The sequence below is a fragment of the Ananas comosus genome, linkage group 23, assembly GCF_001540865.1.
Source record: "Ananas comosus cultivar F153 linkage group 23, ASM154086v1, whole genome shotgun sequence".
Taxonomy (NCBI): Eukaryota; Viridiplantae; Streptophyta; class Magnoliopsida; order Poales; family Bromeliaceae; genus Ananas; species Ananas comosus.
Window position 1 is genome coordinate 2354576 of NC_033643.1, and position 18500 is coordinate 2373075.

At 37.3% G+C, this 18500-nt stretch overlaps 3 protein-coding genes across 7 annotated transcripts; 1 reads left to right on the forward strand and 2 right to left on the reverse strand.

Annotated features, from left to right (window-relative positions):
- Positions 1692-7589, reverse strand: LOC109728192. Of its 2 annotated transcripts, none has more exons than XM_020258547.1 (3): positions 7273-7589; positions 4579-6301; positions 1692-4482 (listed from the first exon to the last, which is right to left on the reverse strand). In XM_020258547.1, exons 2-3 carry the CDS (start codon positions 6269-6271, stop codon positions 2234-2236), a joined length of 3942 nt encoding a protein of 1313 aa, XP_020114136.1. In that variant the 5' UTR covers positions 6272-6301; positions 7273-7589; the 3' UTR covers positions 1692-2233. The 2 variants fall into 2 exon arrangements, with proteins under 2 accessions (XP_020114136.1, XP_020114135.1); XM_020258546.1 differs by having other exon boundaries at positions 7270-7589.
- On the forward strand, positions 9202-13532 carry LOC109728191 (protein SAD1/UNC-84 domain protein 1-like). 2 transcript variants are annotated; one of them, XM_020258542.1, is made up of 3 exons: positions 9202-9342; positions 9724-10888; positions 12961-13532. In XM_020258542.1, the coding sequence occupies exons 2-3, from the start codon at positions 9794-9796 to the stop codon at positions 13267-13269; spliced, it is 1404 nt and encodes a 467-aa protein (XP_020114131.1). In that variant the 5' UTR covers positions 9202-9342; positions 9724-9793; the 3' UTR covers positions 13270-13532. The 2 variants fall into 2 exon arrangements, with proteins under 2 accessions (XP_020114131.1, XP_020114132.1); XM_020258543.1 differs by lacking the exon at positions 9202-9342 and adding an exon at positions 9368-9515.
- On the reverse strand, positions 14036-18180 carry LOC109727849 (UV radiation resistance-associated gene protein-like). 3 transcript variants are annotated; one of them, XM_020258051.1, is made up of 7 exons: positions 17716-18180; positions 17040-17246; positions 16635-16803; positions 15544-15701; positions 15126-15356; positions 14446-14514; positions 14196-14319 (listed from the first exon to the last, which is right to left on the reverse strand). In XM_020258051.1, exons 1-6 carry the CDS (start codon positions 17926-17928, stop codon positions 14464-14466), a joined length of 1029 nt encoding a protein of 342 aa, XP_020113640.1. In that variant the 5' UTR covers positions 17929-18180; the 3' UTR covers positions 14196-14319; positions 14446-14463. The 3 variants fall into 3 exon arrangements, 2 of the variants coding, with proteins under 2 accessions (XP_020113639.1, XP_020113640.1); XR_002220857.1 differs by having other exon boundaries at positions 14289-14319; positions 14446-14849; XM_020258050.1 differs by lacking the exon at positions 14446-14514 and having other exon boundaries at positions 14036-14319; positions 17716-18177.

Below are 18500 nucleotides of genomic sequence, written 5' to 3' on the forward strand. Positions count from 1 at the left end.
ATATATAATATAGGAAAAACTTCAAAACCTCCCTGTGGTTTCGTAGTTTCTCACTTTGCCCCCACATGGTTTAAAATGTATCAATTTGCCCCCTGTGGTTTTTTTTTTCTCTTTTTCTTATCAATTTCATTATTTTTTTTTCTTAAATCAGTGATAAAGTTAAAATTAAAGGGTACTAAAGTGAATATTTGATAAATCTAGATAAGTATTTGAAGTTTTTGGTATATAATTTAATGAAATATTAACGAAAAAGCTACCGAAAAGATAAGAACGAAATCACAGGGGGGCAATTTGATACATTTTAAACCACACGAGAGCAAAGTGAGAAACTACGAAACCACACCGGAGATTTTTGAAGTTTTCCCTATAATATATTGAGCTTCTACTTTTAATTTTGTTAATTAAAATTACTGGTCGACAAGCCAGAATTTTTGGACCCGAGGCCGGTCGAAACAGAGCGGGCCAGGGTAGACCGGGCCGGGCTGGGTCAACTAAACAAATCTCCGACTCAAGGCCGAGTCAATAACAAAACCTAAACCCGACCCAGGTTTTGTAGAACATTTGGTGCGGAGGGCCGATCTGGCCCAATGTACTGGCCCTGACCCACACAAACCGGGTCGGATCGGTCTTCTCGAGTAGATCGGATTGGCTCCCGTTTAGGTGCACTAGTATCAACAACTTATCGTGTATTCAAACGGTGAATCAAAAATTTGTTAAACCCATTTTAAATAGTGAATCTTATATAATCCAAGAATTATCGTTATACTATCCAGTATAGAACTATTAAGGTGTGACAAACACTTGTGATATAAACTACGTCCGCACGGGTGCCCTAACAACTGCCGAGGGTCTATTAGGGTTTAGGGTTTAAGGTTCAGTCCACCTAGAGCTTCTAGAGAATTGCAATATGAACATATTTGGTATTATCTGAAAAAAGTTGTTACAAATTCTCTATAAAGCAGAAGCACTAATTGAGGCATTTTGTACTAGATGTTACTTTATCGGAATTTACCAAGTACAAAAAGCAAGGAAAAAAAAACATTGAGAGCTTCAGTTATAGTAACCGCATTACAAGAAAAGCGAAAAACTTTAAACAGGAAATTCCGCTTACAAAAGTTTGAAATTTTAGCTCTACTTCACAATTGCTCGAGATTTTTTTTTTCTGCTAAATATCTAACTATAAATCATCAGAATATTTTTGGTTTAAAAAAAAAACAGTTTCTAAAAGTTGAGACAAGCAAGTTCTAAAAGAATCCAAAAGAGGAGAAAAAATAAAATAAAATAAAAAAGTACCTTTAAAAAACCAACGTGCCCCCAAAATCACCATTAACAATACAGCTGTAAATCACTATCTGATTCAATCCAACAAGTCCAAAAGCTCCTATATTTAAAGCATTTTCTATTTATAAATCTCACCACCATTAACATGTTGAGTGGTGGCCCCAAAAGCTCTAGTGATTGGAGAGCACTTAGGCCCTTTGAATTTTATTTCCTCAGGGGACCTTTCCAGCTGAGTTTCATATTATATTATATATTATACAATAATTGATTGTTGAAAATAAAAGTTGGTATGAATCATGTAGGCATGAATTGTACATTAAAAATGAACAACATTAATCATCATGTTATTCTTGCACCATGCAAAATTTCACAATACAAATTCATCACTCGATAATGTATGTAATAAGAGATTCAAACATATGGCTCATAATATCAAATTTACCAATCACTCATTATAAGTTTAAATTACATGCAATATGATCACCAACCTTCTATCCAAATGACCAAAAAAAAAAAAAAAAAATCTGATCCAAACTCAAATCAATCAAACTCGAACAAAAACAATATTCACTATTCACAAGGGCAAAAAAATCGAATTATATCTTGACCCGAAAGAACCGAGGAGAAAAGGAAAAAGAAACAAATAACATCTACAAAAATCGACCGAAAAAGATCCAAACTCTTCCGTCGAAAACACAAATCCCTTAAACCAGAAAACCAACGAATAGACCAAGAGAACCAGCAAAGAGGCTCATCATTGAATCACCCGAAATCGTTTGAGCTAGAGTTGGAGCTTCAGCTTGACTCCATGTTTATTTTTATCCTATATCTTCTCCCAAGGTTGAAGCAATTGAGCTAGAAACACCCCTTCATTGCTTCAAGTCTTTGAGATTCGTCAAAAACTGATTTCTTAGAAGCCATTTCAAAATCTTTAGCTAATTGAACTTCAGAATCATCTTTTTTCATGTGCTTCTGAATTGCTGTCATTGACGCTGCCTGAAAACTGCTTCAAAGCAACATCTATGTCATCCAATGATCTTGCTTCGACAACAAGAATATCAGAATTGATCATCGTTGGCTCGAAGTCTATTTCACCTTGTGTAAATTCCAAACTTCCAACTTCTGAGATTAACGATTTTTCTAGACCTTCAGAGAACTGCTTCAGAACAACATCAATGTCATCCAAAGATTTTGCCTCAATAACCTGAATATCTGAATTAGTCTCTATCGGTTCGATATCCATGACACCTGGTATAAGTTGGGAACCTCTTATATCCGGAATTGTAGATTTCTCAGGATCTTCAGAGAACTGCTTCCAAGCAACAGCTATGTCATCCAAAGATTTTGCTTCAGTAACCTGAATATCTGAAATTATCGCCATTGCCTCGAAGAAATGCCGCTCACGTTCTATAACATCGGAGCTTGCAACTTCTAAGCTTAATGGTTTATCGAGACCTTCAGAGAACTGCTGCAAAGCAACATTTATGTCATCCAATGATTTTGCCTCAATAACCTGAGTATCTGAATCAACCACCGTTGGCCCAAAATCCCTTTCACCTTGGACAACTTCAGAACTTTCAACTTCTGAAATTAAAGATTTATCAAGACCTTCAGAGAACTGCTTCAAAGCAACATTTATGTCGTCCAAAGATTTTGCTTCAATAACCTGAACATCTGAATCAACCACCGTTGGCCCAAAATTCGTTTCACCTTGGACAACTTCGAAACTTCCAAATTCTGAAATTGAAGACTTATCAAGAATTTCATTGAATTGTTTAATGGCTGAATCTATATCTTCGATGCGCTTAGCTTCAAGAACTACCATATCCGAATCATTCTCTATTAGTTTGGGTTCACTTTCGGTTGAACCCAATTCACTGGAACCAGCTTCCTTGTTTACTGTTGATGAATTCTCATTATTGGCCACTGGAACAAAAGGCACCTTCGCTTCTTCTTCTTCCTCCTGGAGTTGCTTAAGTAGTGAATTGATTTCTTCGGCAGAGCTTGAATCAAGAATGCGGAACCTAGGATTGTACACCGTCTGCTCAGGGTCCCCAGAAGATGGCCCGAACAAAGTTCCTACAACTTCCGTAGACCTTGAGGGAAAATTTCGAGAGAGATTAAGAGAAGCTTGAGAATTTTGCAGCTCCGCAGGAATTTCGTGAATTTCAGTATTTGAAAAATCCGTGGCCATTCGATTGAACCGCCGGCCTGGCATTAATTCTTCTACATGAAAATCTCCTACTGCATCCAATTCCGACAGCAAATCTTCGTCAATATCATCGATACCTATGAACTCAGGATAAATCTGATCGCATTCCTCCTCAGAATCATATAAATATTTTTCAGGACTTAATTCTCGCTTGGTTTGGACTGTGTTGGCGATTTCTTTTCTTGACTCAGTTGAAACAATACCAGGCTTGCTCAGAAAATCAAAATCCATAGGTGATGAACTTGGTTTATTCAAGCTTTCTATCGAATCAAGCAACTGCAACTGAACAGGACCACCATCATGAATATGAATTGTGGGAGCATTATCTGAAGGACTTCCTTCCTCAAACTTATGAGTCAAGTCTCGTTCAATATCCGAATAAACAATGTTTTGCTCTCCTGTTATGTCTGGTTCAGTCGAACCAACAACCGAATCAGAGAGTGTCAAGTTCCCTTGCTCTTTTTGAAGTTTTAAGACTTTCAAAGTCTCCTCAGAGATCATAGAGAAGTCCACTTCGGGGATTGGGTGTAAATCCATAATACTGATATACGAGTCTCCAAAATCAGGTTGAAATGATGGCTGCATAAGATAGTTCTGAGTAGATGGTTGAACCAGTTCGGGTGCATATGAATTTAAACCATTTAACAGCAAACTTTCCGGATAGGAATTTAGATCAATCAGATTACTTTCTCCTGCTTTTGCTCCCCCTGAGATTTCGGATGCCGCTAGATTAACAGAAGCTTGATGAACTGTCGATGATTTAATGCCAATCAAATCATTTTCTTCAGTCGCTTTCGATCTTGACTCACTTTCCTTTGTAGAAGATACGCTAAATAAATTTACCAAATTAGTTTCATCACTAGCAGGCATTTCTCCGCCATGTTCTGAGACTACTTTCTCCTCAACCAGCATTGGAAATGAAACCACTCTGGATAGATTTAATTTTGCCTCGGCTTCTAAGGACGAATCTGCACCAACACTGTCTTCACCTGCAAAGAGAGGAACCACCGTTAGAAGACATTATCATACAAGAATTCTTGAATTATCATACCTTTGCTGATGGGTCAAATATCCAATTTCAATACCTGTATTATGCAAAATTTGACTCTTGCCAGTTCCTTCCCAGCTGATAAGATCAGGAATGGACTTTTTCTCAGTGTCTTCTGATAATACGTGGGATGTCAAACCCCCTTGCTTCTCTTCCATCAATTTAAATTTCTCAGCATCTAAAATGGTTAAACTCGAACTTATTTCTTCACTATCTTCTTTCTCCTCCAATGATCCAAACAATTCAACATCGTTCAAACGACTCACATCACCATCAGTAGCGCTGATCTCGCTGTTCTCCACTTCAACCTCCATCGATTCACCTCCATCCAAATATTGACTTCCATCTTCCAAAGTTTCCTCGTCATGCTTTTCTATAGTGTTTTCACAGTAATCCTGATCATTAACAGAAGAAACAACATCATCCAATTCAAGAACGAAACTCAACTTCGACTCACTCTTGTCGCTCAACTGCCTATGAAAAGTAGTAGAAGAACTTCCCAAGTCCAAATCTATTGTGTCGGAAGCATAATAAGGTCTTAATCTTGAAAAGTGCTTCTCCTGTCTAAGTTCCCCACCAGATAAATTGAAGCTGTCGTGTCTTCTAAACAACATATCTCTTTGTGAAATGGACATAAACTCTCTAGGATACCAATTCTCTCGCAACAAGCTGCTGATGCCGCTGCTTTCACTCACTTGATCAAAAGGAGAAAGGTCAAATGGGCTTTTTCTCTGATGAAGAATGGAAGGAGCGGAGCCAGGAATCGCGCTTGTTTCCTCTGAATCATTAAAAAGATCTAATGGATTCGGTCTTGGTGCTGAGATTGGCGGAATTTGAGCATGAAATCGTGAAAATTCGTCCACACTCGAAGCTGAACCGTCAACATCCAAATCAATTAGATTCTTTTCCAATTCGAACCTCAGATTCTTCTTTGCTCTTCTCCTGGCGATCAAGCTTTCCAACCTCCGATACCTCTCCAACACGCAGGGCCCAAGATCCATCACACTCTTCTGATCTTCTTCTTTTCCTTCTCCTCCTCCGCCTTCGTTAACTTTAGGCTTTTGATCATGCATTAGAGTGAGATCAACCATAGAGGGATTAGGATAAGAACTCAATGGGAGATCGGGCTCAGAATCTAAGAAACTATAGCGACCATCAATATTTGGACCTTCAGCTGGATTTCCATTTACACTTGAAGAGCAACCAACGTCTTCACCCACTCGTGCCGCTTCTTCAACTGGGTTCTCTTCAGAAAGCTCTCTCTTCTCACCAATTCCCTGATCACAGTGTCCTCTTTCTTCATCGACTTTTCCCTCAATCCCAAACTCTTTATCAGCCCTTTCTTCACTCGAATACGTCACTTTCGCTGTGCTTCCTGTATAGGTTTGTTCTGTAAAGATCTCATCCGTGTTATTATTAGAAGTCCCAACTTTGAGCAATGAAGTTTTCTCGTCATAATTGTAATCTTGTTCCTTTTCTTCTTCAATTTCAGGAATACGTGATTCTCCACAGCTTAAAAGGACTCCGAGAAGAAGAGTAGTACATACAATTACAGGAGAAGAAGAAAGCAGAAAATAGAATAAAGAAGGAAAAGATCTGTACAATAACAATAGCAAAAAGCCTATACAGAAAAAAATGGGATGATCGCAAACGGATCTGTAGCTTAATCTGACGGAAAATCTCAGAACTTTTCCAATATATAGCACAGCTTCCTTTCTCTCAATAGCCATAATTATCTTATGGTTTAGCTCGACAGAAACCTGGTGAGAGAAAAGAACAACAGAAGATTAATACTCTAAACAAACTCATCATTAATCGAAGGATCACCAGTAAACTCAGGTACAAGCCAGGTGAATTAAACAATCCTAATGAGAAAACAACTATAATACCATTTATCAAATAAACAAAAATCCAACGAGGTGAGACGTGAAATCCACGGTCTATGCACTTTAAGACGCTGATGAAAATTAGCAACATACCATGATACACTACTTTACGTAAAATTAAATTATCCATACGAAATTTTTATATGCCACGCCATGCAAATATAAGCAAGGTTTCTTCTGAGCCGCTTCTTATTTGCAATATTAAGAAAGAAACAAGCTTCGTAAAACATATCAATAATCATACCAATCATTCTCTAAAGCTACAATCATCGCCTTCCTCTTTTTCTTGGTGCTATGTTATTTGATTCTCAAAAAGAAAAAAAAAATCAATCACATAATATCCATACAAGGAACATAATATGGAGGTAGAGGTAATACAACAAAATTAGAGAAAACTCAGTTAATGGCAATGGAAACAACAAAATTCTAGAAATAGACTAAAGAAGATGATGATCCAAGCTTAAACCCCAAGTACCCGCCTCCAACAATCTATCAAAATTCAAATTTTAATGTAAATAAACACTTCCAAATGATCGAAACACAAGAAGCAACACATGACACTAAAAAAATTCTCGAAAGGAGAATCACACCACCTCAACAAACAATCAAATTCAGATCCCTTGGCATAGATGTCCAAACAATTTCTAGACTCCACTCCCAAAACCCCAACCAAAATTGGGTACTCAACAAAATCCACACTACAAAATCCGAGCTAAAATGCTCACTACCCACTGCCAAAAACAAATCAAAATCCAATCTTTATCGTAGAGAACCACCTTTCTATGATCAAAACACACAGAAACGACACACGACTCATAAAATCCTCACAGGAAGAATCATACCACCTCAATTAGTGATAAAATTTGGATCCTTCGGCACCAGAAGAGCAAATCCAGATGATCAAACAATCCGAAGATCCCACTCCGAAAACCAAAACCATTAATGGGTGCCTCAAAAGCTAATAACAGAGAAGAGTTTGATTCAACACACTTTAGCTTTGGAATTTCTTATGCCCTGGTCGGTGATTGAGGTGTGGATTAGGAGATTTGGGCGGCGTAGTAAGAGAAAAAAATGGGGGAAAAAAAAAAAGAAAAGGAGAAAGAGAAAGATAATGAAAAAGAAAGAAAAAAAAAAAGAGAGAGAGAATAAAGTGGGAATGAATGAATGAGTCTTTCTCCGTTGGCTAACGAAAGCTTGTGAAGCCACCCTGTTTCTCTAATAAAACTTTTCCGCTTAATTTATATTTTTATAATTTTTAAATTATAGTTTTCGGTGTAACGGTTGTAAATATAACGAGTTGTACGAGACGTGGGCCCCATATATGTAGGATGCCCACGTCAGCACAGTGTGCTTACACATTAGGGCAAACTTCAAATATCATCATGTGGTTTTGCACGTTCTTACTTTAGTACCATATAATTTAAAATATATCAAATTAATATTCTGTGATTTTATTTTTATCTTTTCGTCAGCTTTTTCGTTAATATTTTTTTAAATTATATACAAAAAATTTTAGATACCTCATCTAGATTTATCAAATATCTACTTTAGTACCCTTTAAAAAACTTTGTCACTGATTTAATAAAAAAAATTAGTGGAATCAATAATAAAATGATAAAAATAAAACCACAGTGTACTAAATTGATACATTTTATACTACAGGATATTAAAGTAAAAAAATATGAAATCACATGAATGATATTTAAAGTTTTTCCTACATATTATAATTTAGGGGAAATTCACATACCCCTTTTTATTAATTATTTATAGCTATTTTACTTTAGTATTCATTTGTTTAAACTGTATCAATTAAATATTTTATAATTTTTATATTATATTTTATTATACTTTTTTGTTAACTTTTTTACTAAAACCGTCTCCAATCATTGCTTTTTCCCTGTTTAGGGCTCAAAAAAATAATCAGGATTAAGTTTTAAAAAAGTTTTGTATCTTTTTTATCAATTTTTATGAGACATTTCTGATACACGAGCATGATATATGATAAATTTGACTGAAAGTTAACGAAATGGTGTAACGAGAAAAACGCAAATAGAAACTACAAAATAGTTAAAATTACTGATAAAAAAACACATACAGAATAAGGCATTTATAAATAGTTATAATTTCTCGTGTTATCTTCGCGTTTAGTAAAAAGCTTGAAAACTATGTATCTTTTTTATAAGATAAATTATAGACACATCTTAAAAAATTTAGAGCTGTATCAAATTTTTTTAAAATTTTTAATTTTGACAATTATATCTTTCAAACTTTGTTTTATATAATTTAATTGATTCCTTCGCTCACATGAAGTTATTAATAGAACAATCATGCTGATGGTGTCTTAAAAATTAAATAATAAAGATAAATATATCTTTGATTTTTATTATCTTAGTATTTAAATATATCATATAAAATTTGACATGTTCTAAACTTTGATTACGAAGAATTTATTAAACAGTTTGGTAAAGTTTAAGAGATATAGTTGGCAAAATTAAAAATTATAATTTATTTGCCAGAATTTTATGTATACATGTATTTATAAATTGTAGATTTTATATATTATTCAGCCAAAAACTACTTTCAACTAATTTTATCAAAATTTTAAACATTAAATATTTTAAAAAATTATAAATATCAGAATTAGTGGAACGTAAAATGTACAACTATGTAGCATTTTTTTTTTTCTAGAAAAGAAGAGAAAATATTTGAAAATTATTTTAGTTTTTTAAAAGAACAAGAAAAAAAGGGAAAATTATCGCTTTAAGTCGGAGTCGATCTGATGAATCCCTTTTTCTCTCTCTTTTACCATCCATTGGCGCTCAATTTCTCCACGCCACCACCACCACCATTTCCACCTCTCTCTCTCTCTCTCTCTCTCTCTCTCTCTCTCTCTCTCTCTCGCCCTTTTCTCTAAGGTGATTCTTTTCCCTCTTTCCCCCTCTCTCTCTCTCCCCCTCTTTCCTTTTAGGGTTTTTACTCTCAATTTTGGCGTGACATTATAGTTCTAGAGTTACCCGTTTACCATTTCGTTCTCTCTTTTTTTCCCACTTTTTCTGGCTATTAATTGCGCCGTTTCTGTTAAAAAATTGTGGGTTTTGCTTTAATCCCTGTAAATTTGCAACCTTTTTTGCGTTTTTGTGGTGATAATATGGAATTTTGGAGGAAAACTTTGCCTCTGGTGTTATAAAACCCTAATCTTTTATCTTTTTTTTGTTTCTGTATCATTTGCTTGCTTTTTTGAGTTGTTCGTTTGATTTGTGGCGCTAATTTGAATATTTTCTTGTTGAATTTTTTAGGAAATTTATTTTTGACCTGTCGCGACATTTGTTGGATTTGAGAAATTTGGGGTTGCTTTAGGGCGCAATAATGTCCGCTTCCGCGGCTGCAATTCCGTCCCCTGCCGCGCATACGAACCCTTCTTCTTTGAGCTTGGATTCCAACTCTAGGCAAGATGTGAAGAGGAGAACAGTAGCTGTTGTGAAGAAGCCAAATGCTGAAGCGCTTTCCGAAGCCGGAGTTAATGGGGTTGCCGATAAGAGAGTGATCGCCGGCGGGAAGGATCTGAGCCACACAATCCGCGGGGAGTCGGTTGTTGAGAGGCCGAAAGATCTCTCGCAAGCAAAGAGAGATTTGGCGGCTTCGGCAGTTGCGTTGAAGCAGAAGAAAAGCGCCCATAGATCGGAAAGACCCAAGTGGCAAATTGTTTTCAATGTGATCATGAAGGCGTCTCTTCTCCTTGCGGTTCTTTTGTGGATGGGGCAACTGGTTTGGAGATGGAAAAATGGTAGTCTCCTCCCTTTTTCCGCTGTCGACACGGAGGGTAGAATATCGGAGGTGGAGGCGTCTTTGAAGAGAACGGCAAAGATGCTGCAGGTTCAATTGGAAGTGATAGATAAAAAGATCGGAAATGAGATATCTAAAGTGAAAACTGATCTGACAAAGCAAGTTGCAGACAAAGGTGCTTTCTTGGAGGTAAAGTTGAAGAAGCTCGAGGGAAGAGCCGACACCTTGGACAAGTCGTTGGCTGAGTTGGGTGAGATGGGGTTTTTTACGAAGATGGAGTTCGAGCAATTTATCGACGAGTTGAAGAAGAGTAGAGGCCTAGGTGGTAGTGATCATGTTGTAACATTAGATGATGCAAGGAATTTTGCCAAGGAAATAGTCGAGAAGGAGATTGAGAAACACGCGGCCGATGGGCTAGGAAGGGTGGATTATGCATTGGCATCTGGTGGGGCGAAGGTGGTTAGGCATTCGGAGCCGTATACTAGTGGGAAAGCTAGCAATTGGCTGGTTGCAGGGAAAGGTCGGAGTGCCGTGCATTCGAATGCTCATAAAATGCTAGAGCCGAGTTTTGGAGAGCCTGGGCAGTGTTTTGCCTTACAAGGAAGCGCTGGTTTTGTCGAAATCAAGCTACGAACAGGGATAGTTCCCGAGGCAGTCACCCTAGAGCATGTTTCGAAGGTGATATTTCCACTTAGGTTATTGTTTATTGTTACTCTATTGCATTTTTCAAGCAGTAAAAATCTGAAGAAATTAGGTTGGTGTAGATGTTCGTGTCCTGATATTCTAGAAATTGGCAATTTGCTAGACGGATCCTGTCGAAGCTAATTATAGAGGCTTGCGTTTTGGAGCATGCAATATCACGTCGGTACTGAACATTTTTGCTCAAGTCACAAGCAATTTCTAGTAAACCTATTAAGTTACTGCTCACTTGTAGATATAGGGAGGTTATTTCTAACGATTTTGTCTATAGATAACATAATTGGTTTGGCTAAATTAGCTGCTTGAAGTATGCAATTGTACTACGACAGGTGTAATGCACACAGAATAAATTAAGCATACTATATTCCGTTCCTTTCAGGGTTAGAAGATTATTAACCTTGCAATCACATAGAATAAATTAAGCATACCTAAGTTTTATAATATCATTTTACAGAGAAAGAATAGAAGTGGCAGGCAGGGTCCCTGTATAGTTATAGGAGTACATATAGTCCACCAGTCACAAGCAAATTCAACCCTAGAACCACTCTAAATAAACAGAGCTAGATTAGGAAATTTAAATATGCTTTTATATGTCGACCGCATTTTTGGTTTGTGCTTGGCTGCTTTCGAGATACAATACAGGCTAGTCGACTCTAGTGGAGGATCAATTGACTGCTCAATTTGACCTCATCCTAAACTGGTGGGTCATGGCTCCCAACTTCTTTCTCTTGCTTTTTCATACCTTTTCTACTTTTCCTCCTTTCTTTTCCTCCCTTTCTTCTTTTTTTTATTCTTTTTTTCACTTTCCTGGCTTAAAGTAGTCAGTGTATTGTACTGCTGACTCGTCCTTGAAGATCTTTTGTCACCGTGCATAATATAGTTCACTTGTAGTAGAAAAGAAAGTACATGAGAACTGTTTGGTTCAAATATCTAGAGTTATTTCATTCGTTCATGGCTCAACGAAAATACTCACCTTATTAGCATTATGGATATAAGTCTAATGTTTGATTGAAAATAATACTTAAAACACCCCATCTCCTTGTCCTCGAAAGTCGATTATGGATAACATTATCTTCTGTCTGCGCTCCACATAACATTGTACTTGATGCCATATTAAAATAGTAGGTAATAAGGGGCATAATTGTAGTTGAGATGTACTTAATTTTAGGAGTATTGATCTCTTTTGTTCATTTTTGTACTTCTCAATTTTTATCTTGAGATTTCTTCAGATAAGAATCACCTGGACAGTGTGTGAATACTGATGTACTTGTGAAATATAGTGTAAAATTGCAATTTCTTCTGTTCCAATGATGATTGATAACCTTATAATTCATCACATAAACTAGCCACTAACCAAATAGAGAAGGCTCTAGCACCTTAAACGTTGTGCAGTCTTAATTAACTTGGGAAGTGGGAAGTGGGAAGTGGGAAGATTTGTTATTCTTTTAGCAGAAATCTAGTATATTCACTGAAAAGGATTATTAGATTTGTACTTTGGAAATTCCAAGGAGTAATCAGAAGTTACCAAGCGGTTGACAAGCTTTGTTTTTTCTGTTATGTTATTTTGATAAGATGCTTTTCTTTCATCTCTTCTATGTAGGAGCAGGCCATACATACAATTGTAACATGCCTCCAGTGTTCATAATACTGCTTATATCACTTATTTTACAAATGTGGACTATTCATACTTTCTCGTGATTTTTAGTCCACTTTGGGCCTGTTTGGCTTTGTGAGAGCTTATGCATAAATTGCTTTTTCAATAGTGAGAGCTATTCGAAGGAAGCATTAATAGCTTTTGTTAAAATTACTCTGTAGCTCCTTGCTTGAGCAAAAGCACCAGCTTTAAATTAGAACTTATTTTCTGGAGACTGAAAAATCATTTTAGCTTTCGACCATTAAAAAAAAGCCCCAGGCTATTCGGTAGCCTAAAGCATGGTTTTTAAATGCTTCTACTTCTTGGGTAGAGAAGCTATTCTAGAAGTCGGGCCAAAAAATGCATCTAGTTGTTTGAACAATTTCTGAAGCAAATCTTTCATGTATACAATGTGCAGAGCGTGGCATACGATAGGTCGAGCGCGCCGAAGGACTGCAGTGTCTCCGGATGGTACGAGGGGCCCGACGATGACCCATCAGCCCGATCGGAGAAGATGCTCCTCCTGACAGAGTTCGCTTACGACCTCGAGAAGAGCAATGCTCAGACCTTCAATGTGGAGGGAGCCGATCCAGCCAGGGTGATCAACATGGTCCGGCTTGACTTCACCTCCAACCACGGTAGTCATCCTCTTACGTGCATCTACCGCTTCCGGGTGCACGGCTATGAGCCCACTTCATTGGGAGCCGATCCGATGATCAAGGCCTGAATTTAAATTGTTTTAACATGTGTATTATTTTCTCTTAACTGGGTGTAAGAATCTCTTTTTTCCTTATTATTCTGTGTTATCTTCTTTTAGACTCACATAGGAAAGCTGATTTGAGGTTCCCTGACTCTTTGCTTTTTGCCTTCATAGTCTTTTAGTGCTTAAGATTATTGTGCAGGCTTCTGACAATGCTGTGTAGTGTATTGGGACATCTAAACTCGGTGTGTTTTTTTTTTTTTTCCCCTTAAGTATCTGCTTCTGATTTATGTTGTGTGAAAATTATGAAACGACCATACTATATCTGCTCTCAATGCCATGGAACGTTCAGCTGTATGGAAGACTATACAACCCAAAATCTGTGATGCAATTTGAGTTCAAATCTTAAATTCTTTTTAAAGACTAAAAACATGAATTAGACTCGTAGAAACACTTATACCTACAGGCTTTGATTTTGCATTAACAAAAAAACTGCTTCCAATCATCTTAATCTTTTGATCTGTTGAAATTGTTGTATCATCAATTTGAGTTCAAATCTTAAATTCTTTTTAAAGACTAAAAACATGAATTAGACTCGTAGAAACACTTATACCTACAGGCTTTGATTTTGCATTAACAAAAAAACTGCTTCCAATCATCTTAATCTTTTGATCTGTTGAAATTGTTGTATCATCAAAACACGCGCGCGCCCCCCCCAACCCAACCCAACCCAACCCAAAATAAAAACAAAAACAAAAAACAGAACAAAAGGAAAAAGAGAAATCATACAGAGTTAGACAATTATCAACGTGACGTGACAAAGAAGCTTCACATAAAAAATGCACCAATCAAGCATATTTACAAGACACTGGGTTACATGAGAATTAATTTGACAAATCAATTGAATTGAAGCTTTGATCAATGCACGCGTAAAGAAAGTCAGTTGTTTATGTACTCAAGTCAGTTGTTTATGTACTCCTCGGACAGAATGATCCGAATAAGCTCCCACAGATTAGCTAATACATGTCTTGGTCCCAAACTTTCCGCACCAACGTAATTCAGAAGCTGCTCCAAATCCTATCAATGAAATATAAAATGAGATGAGCCGAGTCAGAAGAAATGCAATAATCATATCGACTAATTGCCAAGAAAGATTTGAAAGATATATTCATGAAACAAGGAGACTCGGTATTTGTCGTTGACCTCTCAATATGCAAAGCATCAGAAACGCACAGAATTTTCTTCGACATTTGCTTCCTTGAGATTCTTATTCTTTTTACAGAAAATGAGATTGATTAGTCACCTGACAACCAGAATGAAGTTGATGACACTTATACTACCCTTTCATATCCTATTTTTACCTACAACCATTGTGTTAATTCCTCAGTCCTCTGGGTTTCATTCATATTCAAAGGTTGATGTCAAATCCTCATTTCTTCACTTACTGCAGTTGTTTCAGTTTTCCTCAAACCAAAAAAAATACAGACCAGCTTAATCTGGAACATAGACTGGTTAACTTTGGTAATCTACCATGAATTTTGCATCACCTCCAACTCTTTGAGAAACTATGCAATCACTTGTCGACTCTCGGGCATCAACCTTTTGACCTTCTCCAATTTCATCAAAGTTAACAAAGTTATCAGTTGAGTATGATATACGAAAACTTAAAAATCAACAACAAAGGTGACGCCTATGGGGGGCACATAATGGTAGGAGGATGCTAAGTTAGTCTAGTAAAAAGTGGAATTCAAGTAAAAAATTATTTTGAATTCTTTATACATACTGATGAGATGCTAGAAAACCTCAAAAACATAAATCAACACAAAAAAATCAGATCATATTCAAATAGAAATACCTAATATTTGAAATAAAGGAAGGCAAACCTTGTTCAACAAGAATATCGCATAGGCTGCTCTAATGGCATCTTGTCCTTCTAGAAAAAGGGGAAATTCTGTAGGTTTCAAACTCATGGTCTTAATGGGAGGATTTGTTTCCACATCTGCTAATGTAAATTTAACTGAAGGCGCATGATCAAGAATATAGGAACGCGAAGCTCCTAATCGCAGAGGATAACGGAGACGGACGTTGAGGTATGAAGCAATAAGTGAGACTGCCTACAACAATAAATAAGCAGGCAAACAACTCAAGTCCAAGTTTCTATAGAACTTCATATAGTTTTCATTTACTTGATGTAAATTGATTGATAGTGTATACGGAAGAAAAACAAGCCATGGATATACTCGCTTGAAATCAGGTAAGTTTGAGAGGTATAAAAAAGCCATCTTGAAAAAAGAAACTTACATGTGCAACATAGCCCAGAACAGTTGCAGAGTTCTGAAGCTCCTTCTCGTCACCGAAAATACTCATCTTGGGAAACATGGTTAGCTGCAACCCCAAGATTGTCAAAGATGACAAAGGCAGAGGTTTAGGCACATCTTTGGAAGACAATCCAATGTCTCCTGAAAATGTACTGCAACTTGTCATCTATATGCTTAGTAGTATCAGGAACAGCTGAAAAATAAGATTGCATGCCAAAAATACATTGCAACATTGTATACAGTACAGTAGTAATACATCATATTATACAGGAAAAAAATATGTACATTATGGAGTCTTAGTCTTAGTTCACACCAACGGTAACGATGACAAAAACAAAATCACAAGTCTATCTAAACAACCTAAGAATTCCACAAAAAAGAAGAATGGTGCGATTCTATAAAGTGAGTCCACTTCTGTAGCTGTAATTGTACAATACGCCTAGTACCCGATATATCAAAACCAATGATTTAAGTGCTCATCGGCACAGAACGTATCTACTGTACCATATCGCGCCAATAAGATATTAGCACGATACAACTCCCGTACCGATGGCACAACTCAAAATTCTCATTTTTTTAAATTAGTAAGTAATTTTCTCAATAAAATTTAAAATATTTGAAAAAGATATATAATAAGCAATTAGAAAATAAATATTTCATATCATTATGTGTCAGCACACATGTATTTTTTGTGACCTGCACACATCGGCATGGTCTGGCACACATCATGCCGTATCGAGCGAGCAAGTTTTTTGCACGACCCCGTACCACGGTACTTAAATCCTTGATCAAAACAAATATAATGTATTCTGTGATTTTGTTGTTATTGTAACGATAGTATCTCTACTCCATATCATTAAGCTTTAAGTCACTTAATTTGTTAAAATGCTTTCTTCAAAGTTGGAGGATGAAGTTCTATTTCAAAATAAGCAGCATATAAAACACACACATAATCTTGAATCTTGATGTAAGAGTCAGTTAAGAAAGAACCATTTGCATAATAGCTCGATGTTTCCTTAGCATTAACTAACAATACATGCAAGACGGAGAGAATATTCATTTCTAGATCGGTACCTCCAAAACGCAAATCAGGCTTCTCTCCAGGAGATTGTTCGTTGATGGCCTCCACAGGGTATATGGCAGCAACTTGTGCTACCAAATATTGTTGTTTCATTCGTATCATCTTTTCTACATTTTTAAGCTGGTCATGGCCCATTTTTGCTGCTAACAATTTATTTGCTTCCTATAACAAGACAAGCCGCAAAGTGGAGTAAATTAAACACATGGTCTTCTAAACTACGAGCAAAAGATGCAAGTCAAAAATTGCACTAAACAGTCCTTTTGCAGCATAAGAAATAACCATGATTAATAAAAGTACAGTTACACAATATCAACTTCACAACCAAACATATAAAGACAAACAGCACTTTCATTAGCTCGTTCCGTTAAACCCTTTAAAGCAAGTTTTTTTTTTCCTACCTGCAATTGTTGTTGAGCTGTGGAGAGATTCTCGGCAGCGACCAGCAATGTTCTGATCTCCAGACAAAGTTGCTCCCGCTTGCCCTCAACATCCTTCGACGCTTTTTTCACGCGCATTCGTAAATCCTCCAGGGCAGTCTTCTTAAGGTTTAGCTTTTGCCTCATGTCCTCCAGCTCATATCTCCGACGCAGCGATTCTTCCCTTGACTGTCTACCATTTGTCCGACCGCCAAACAGTTAGCAAATCTATTGTAGAATCTTAATAGCAAGCCAAGCAAACAACAATAATCAAGCTAGTTCTTGATGAAAAATCTGAATTGTCAGACTCAAGATAAACCATTTTTCCCCAAAAAAAGAAAAGCACAACCACGAATCCGGACGTGCGGCGGACACCATTGTAAAGCAAGACCCTACCAAATGAAACTTTTTAAGCATGAATTGTTTTCCTCACAAATAGTGCACGATTTGCATTATAGACTACAAAGGAACAAACCTAACGACCTCTTAATCGAAGAATCAACACTACAGATTACAAAATAGTGCAAGAACTCCATCAAGAATCCAAACCACACAAACGATTACAAAATTCTCGGGATTTAGACGTCTCCAACCCTAGAAAGATGAGCATATATCGAAACCATAGAAACCCTAAAGGACGTAAATCCTAACCACTCACCTTGAGGATCGATTCGATCCGCCGAGTGAGCGCGTCCTTGCGCTCCTTCGCCTCGTGAGCCGCAGAGGAGAGGCTCCACAGGCGCGCAAGCTCCTCCTGCAGCTCGTCCCACTCCACCACCTTCGGCGCCTCCGCGTCCTCCTCCTCCGCCGCCGCCTCCGCCGCCGATCCGGGATCGGGAGGATCCGGTCCGTCCGATCGGTCGGGATCCATGGCAGGGGTTCATTGCGGCCGCGTAGAAGCGGAGGTAGGGTTTCGGGAGCTCAGCCGGGGGTTCATGGCGGAGAGAGGCGCGCTGGGGAGGAGGGAGAGGGTGGCGACGGAGACGCGGCGGAGAGAGAGTGAGAGAGAGAAGCGTCGGAGAACGACGTCCGCGCCAAATTTCGTGCCGAACCGCGCGAAGAGCAACTGCTAACGAATCCTCGAGGGCGTCGCCCGGGCACTCCTCGCATTATAATTAATTAAAGGGAAAACTTCAAATAGCCCCCACGTGGTTTCGCATTTTCTCACTTTTGATTTAAAGTATATCAAGTTAGTAGTCGGTGGTTTTGTACTTTCTCATTTTGATATTCTGTGGTTTAAAGTGTATTAAGTTAGTACTTTGTGGTTTCATTTTTGTATCAAATTAGTACCATATTGTTTCATTTTTCTCTTTTTATTATTCATTTTGGAATTTTTTTTTTGTTAAATCAATGACAAAGTTAAAACTAAAGGGTACTAAAATGAATATTCGATAAATCTAAATAGGGTATCAGAAGTTTTTTATATATAATTTAATGAAATAT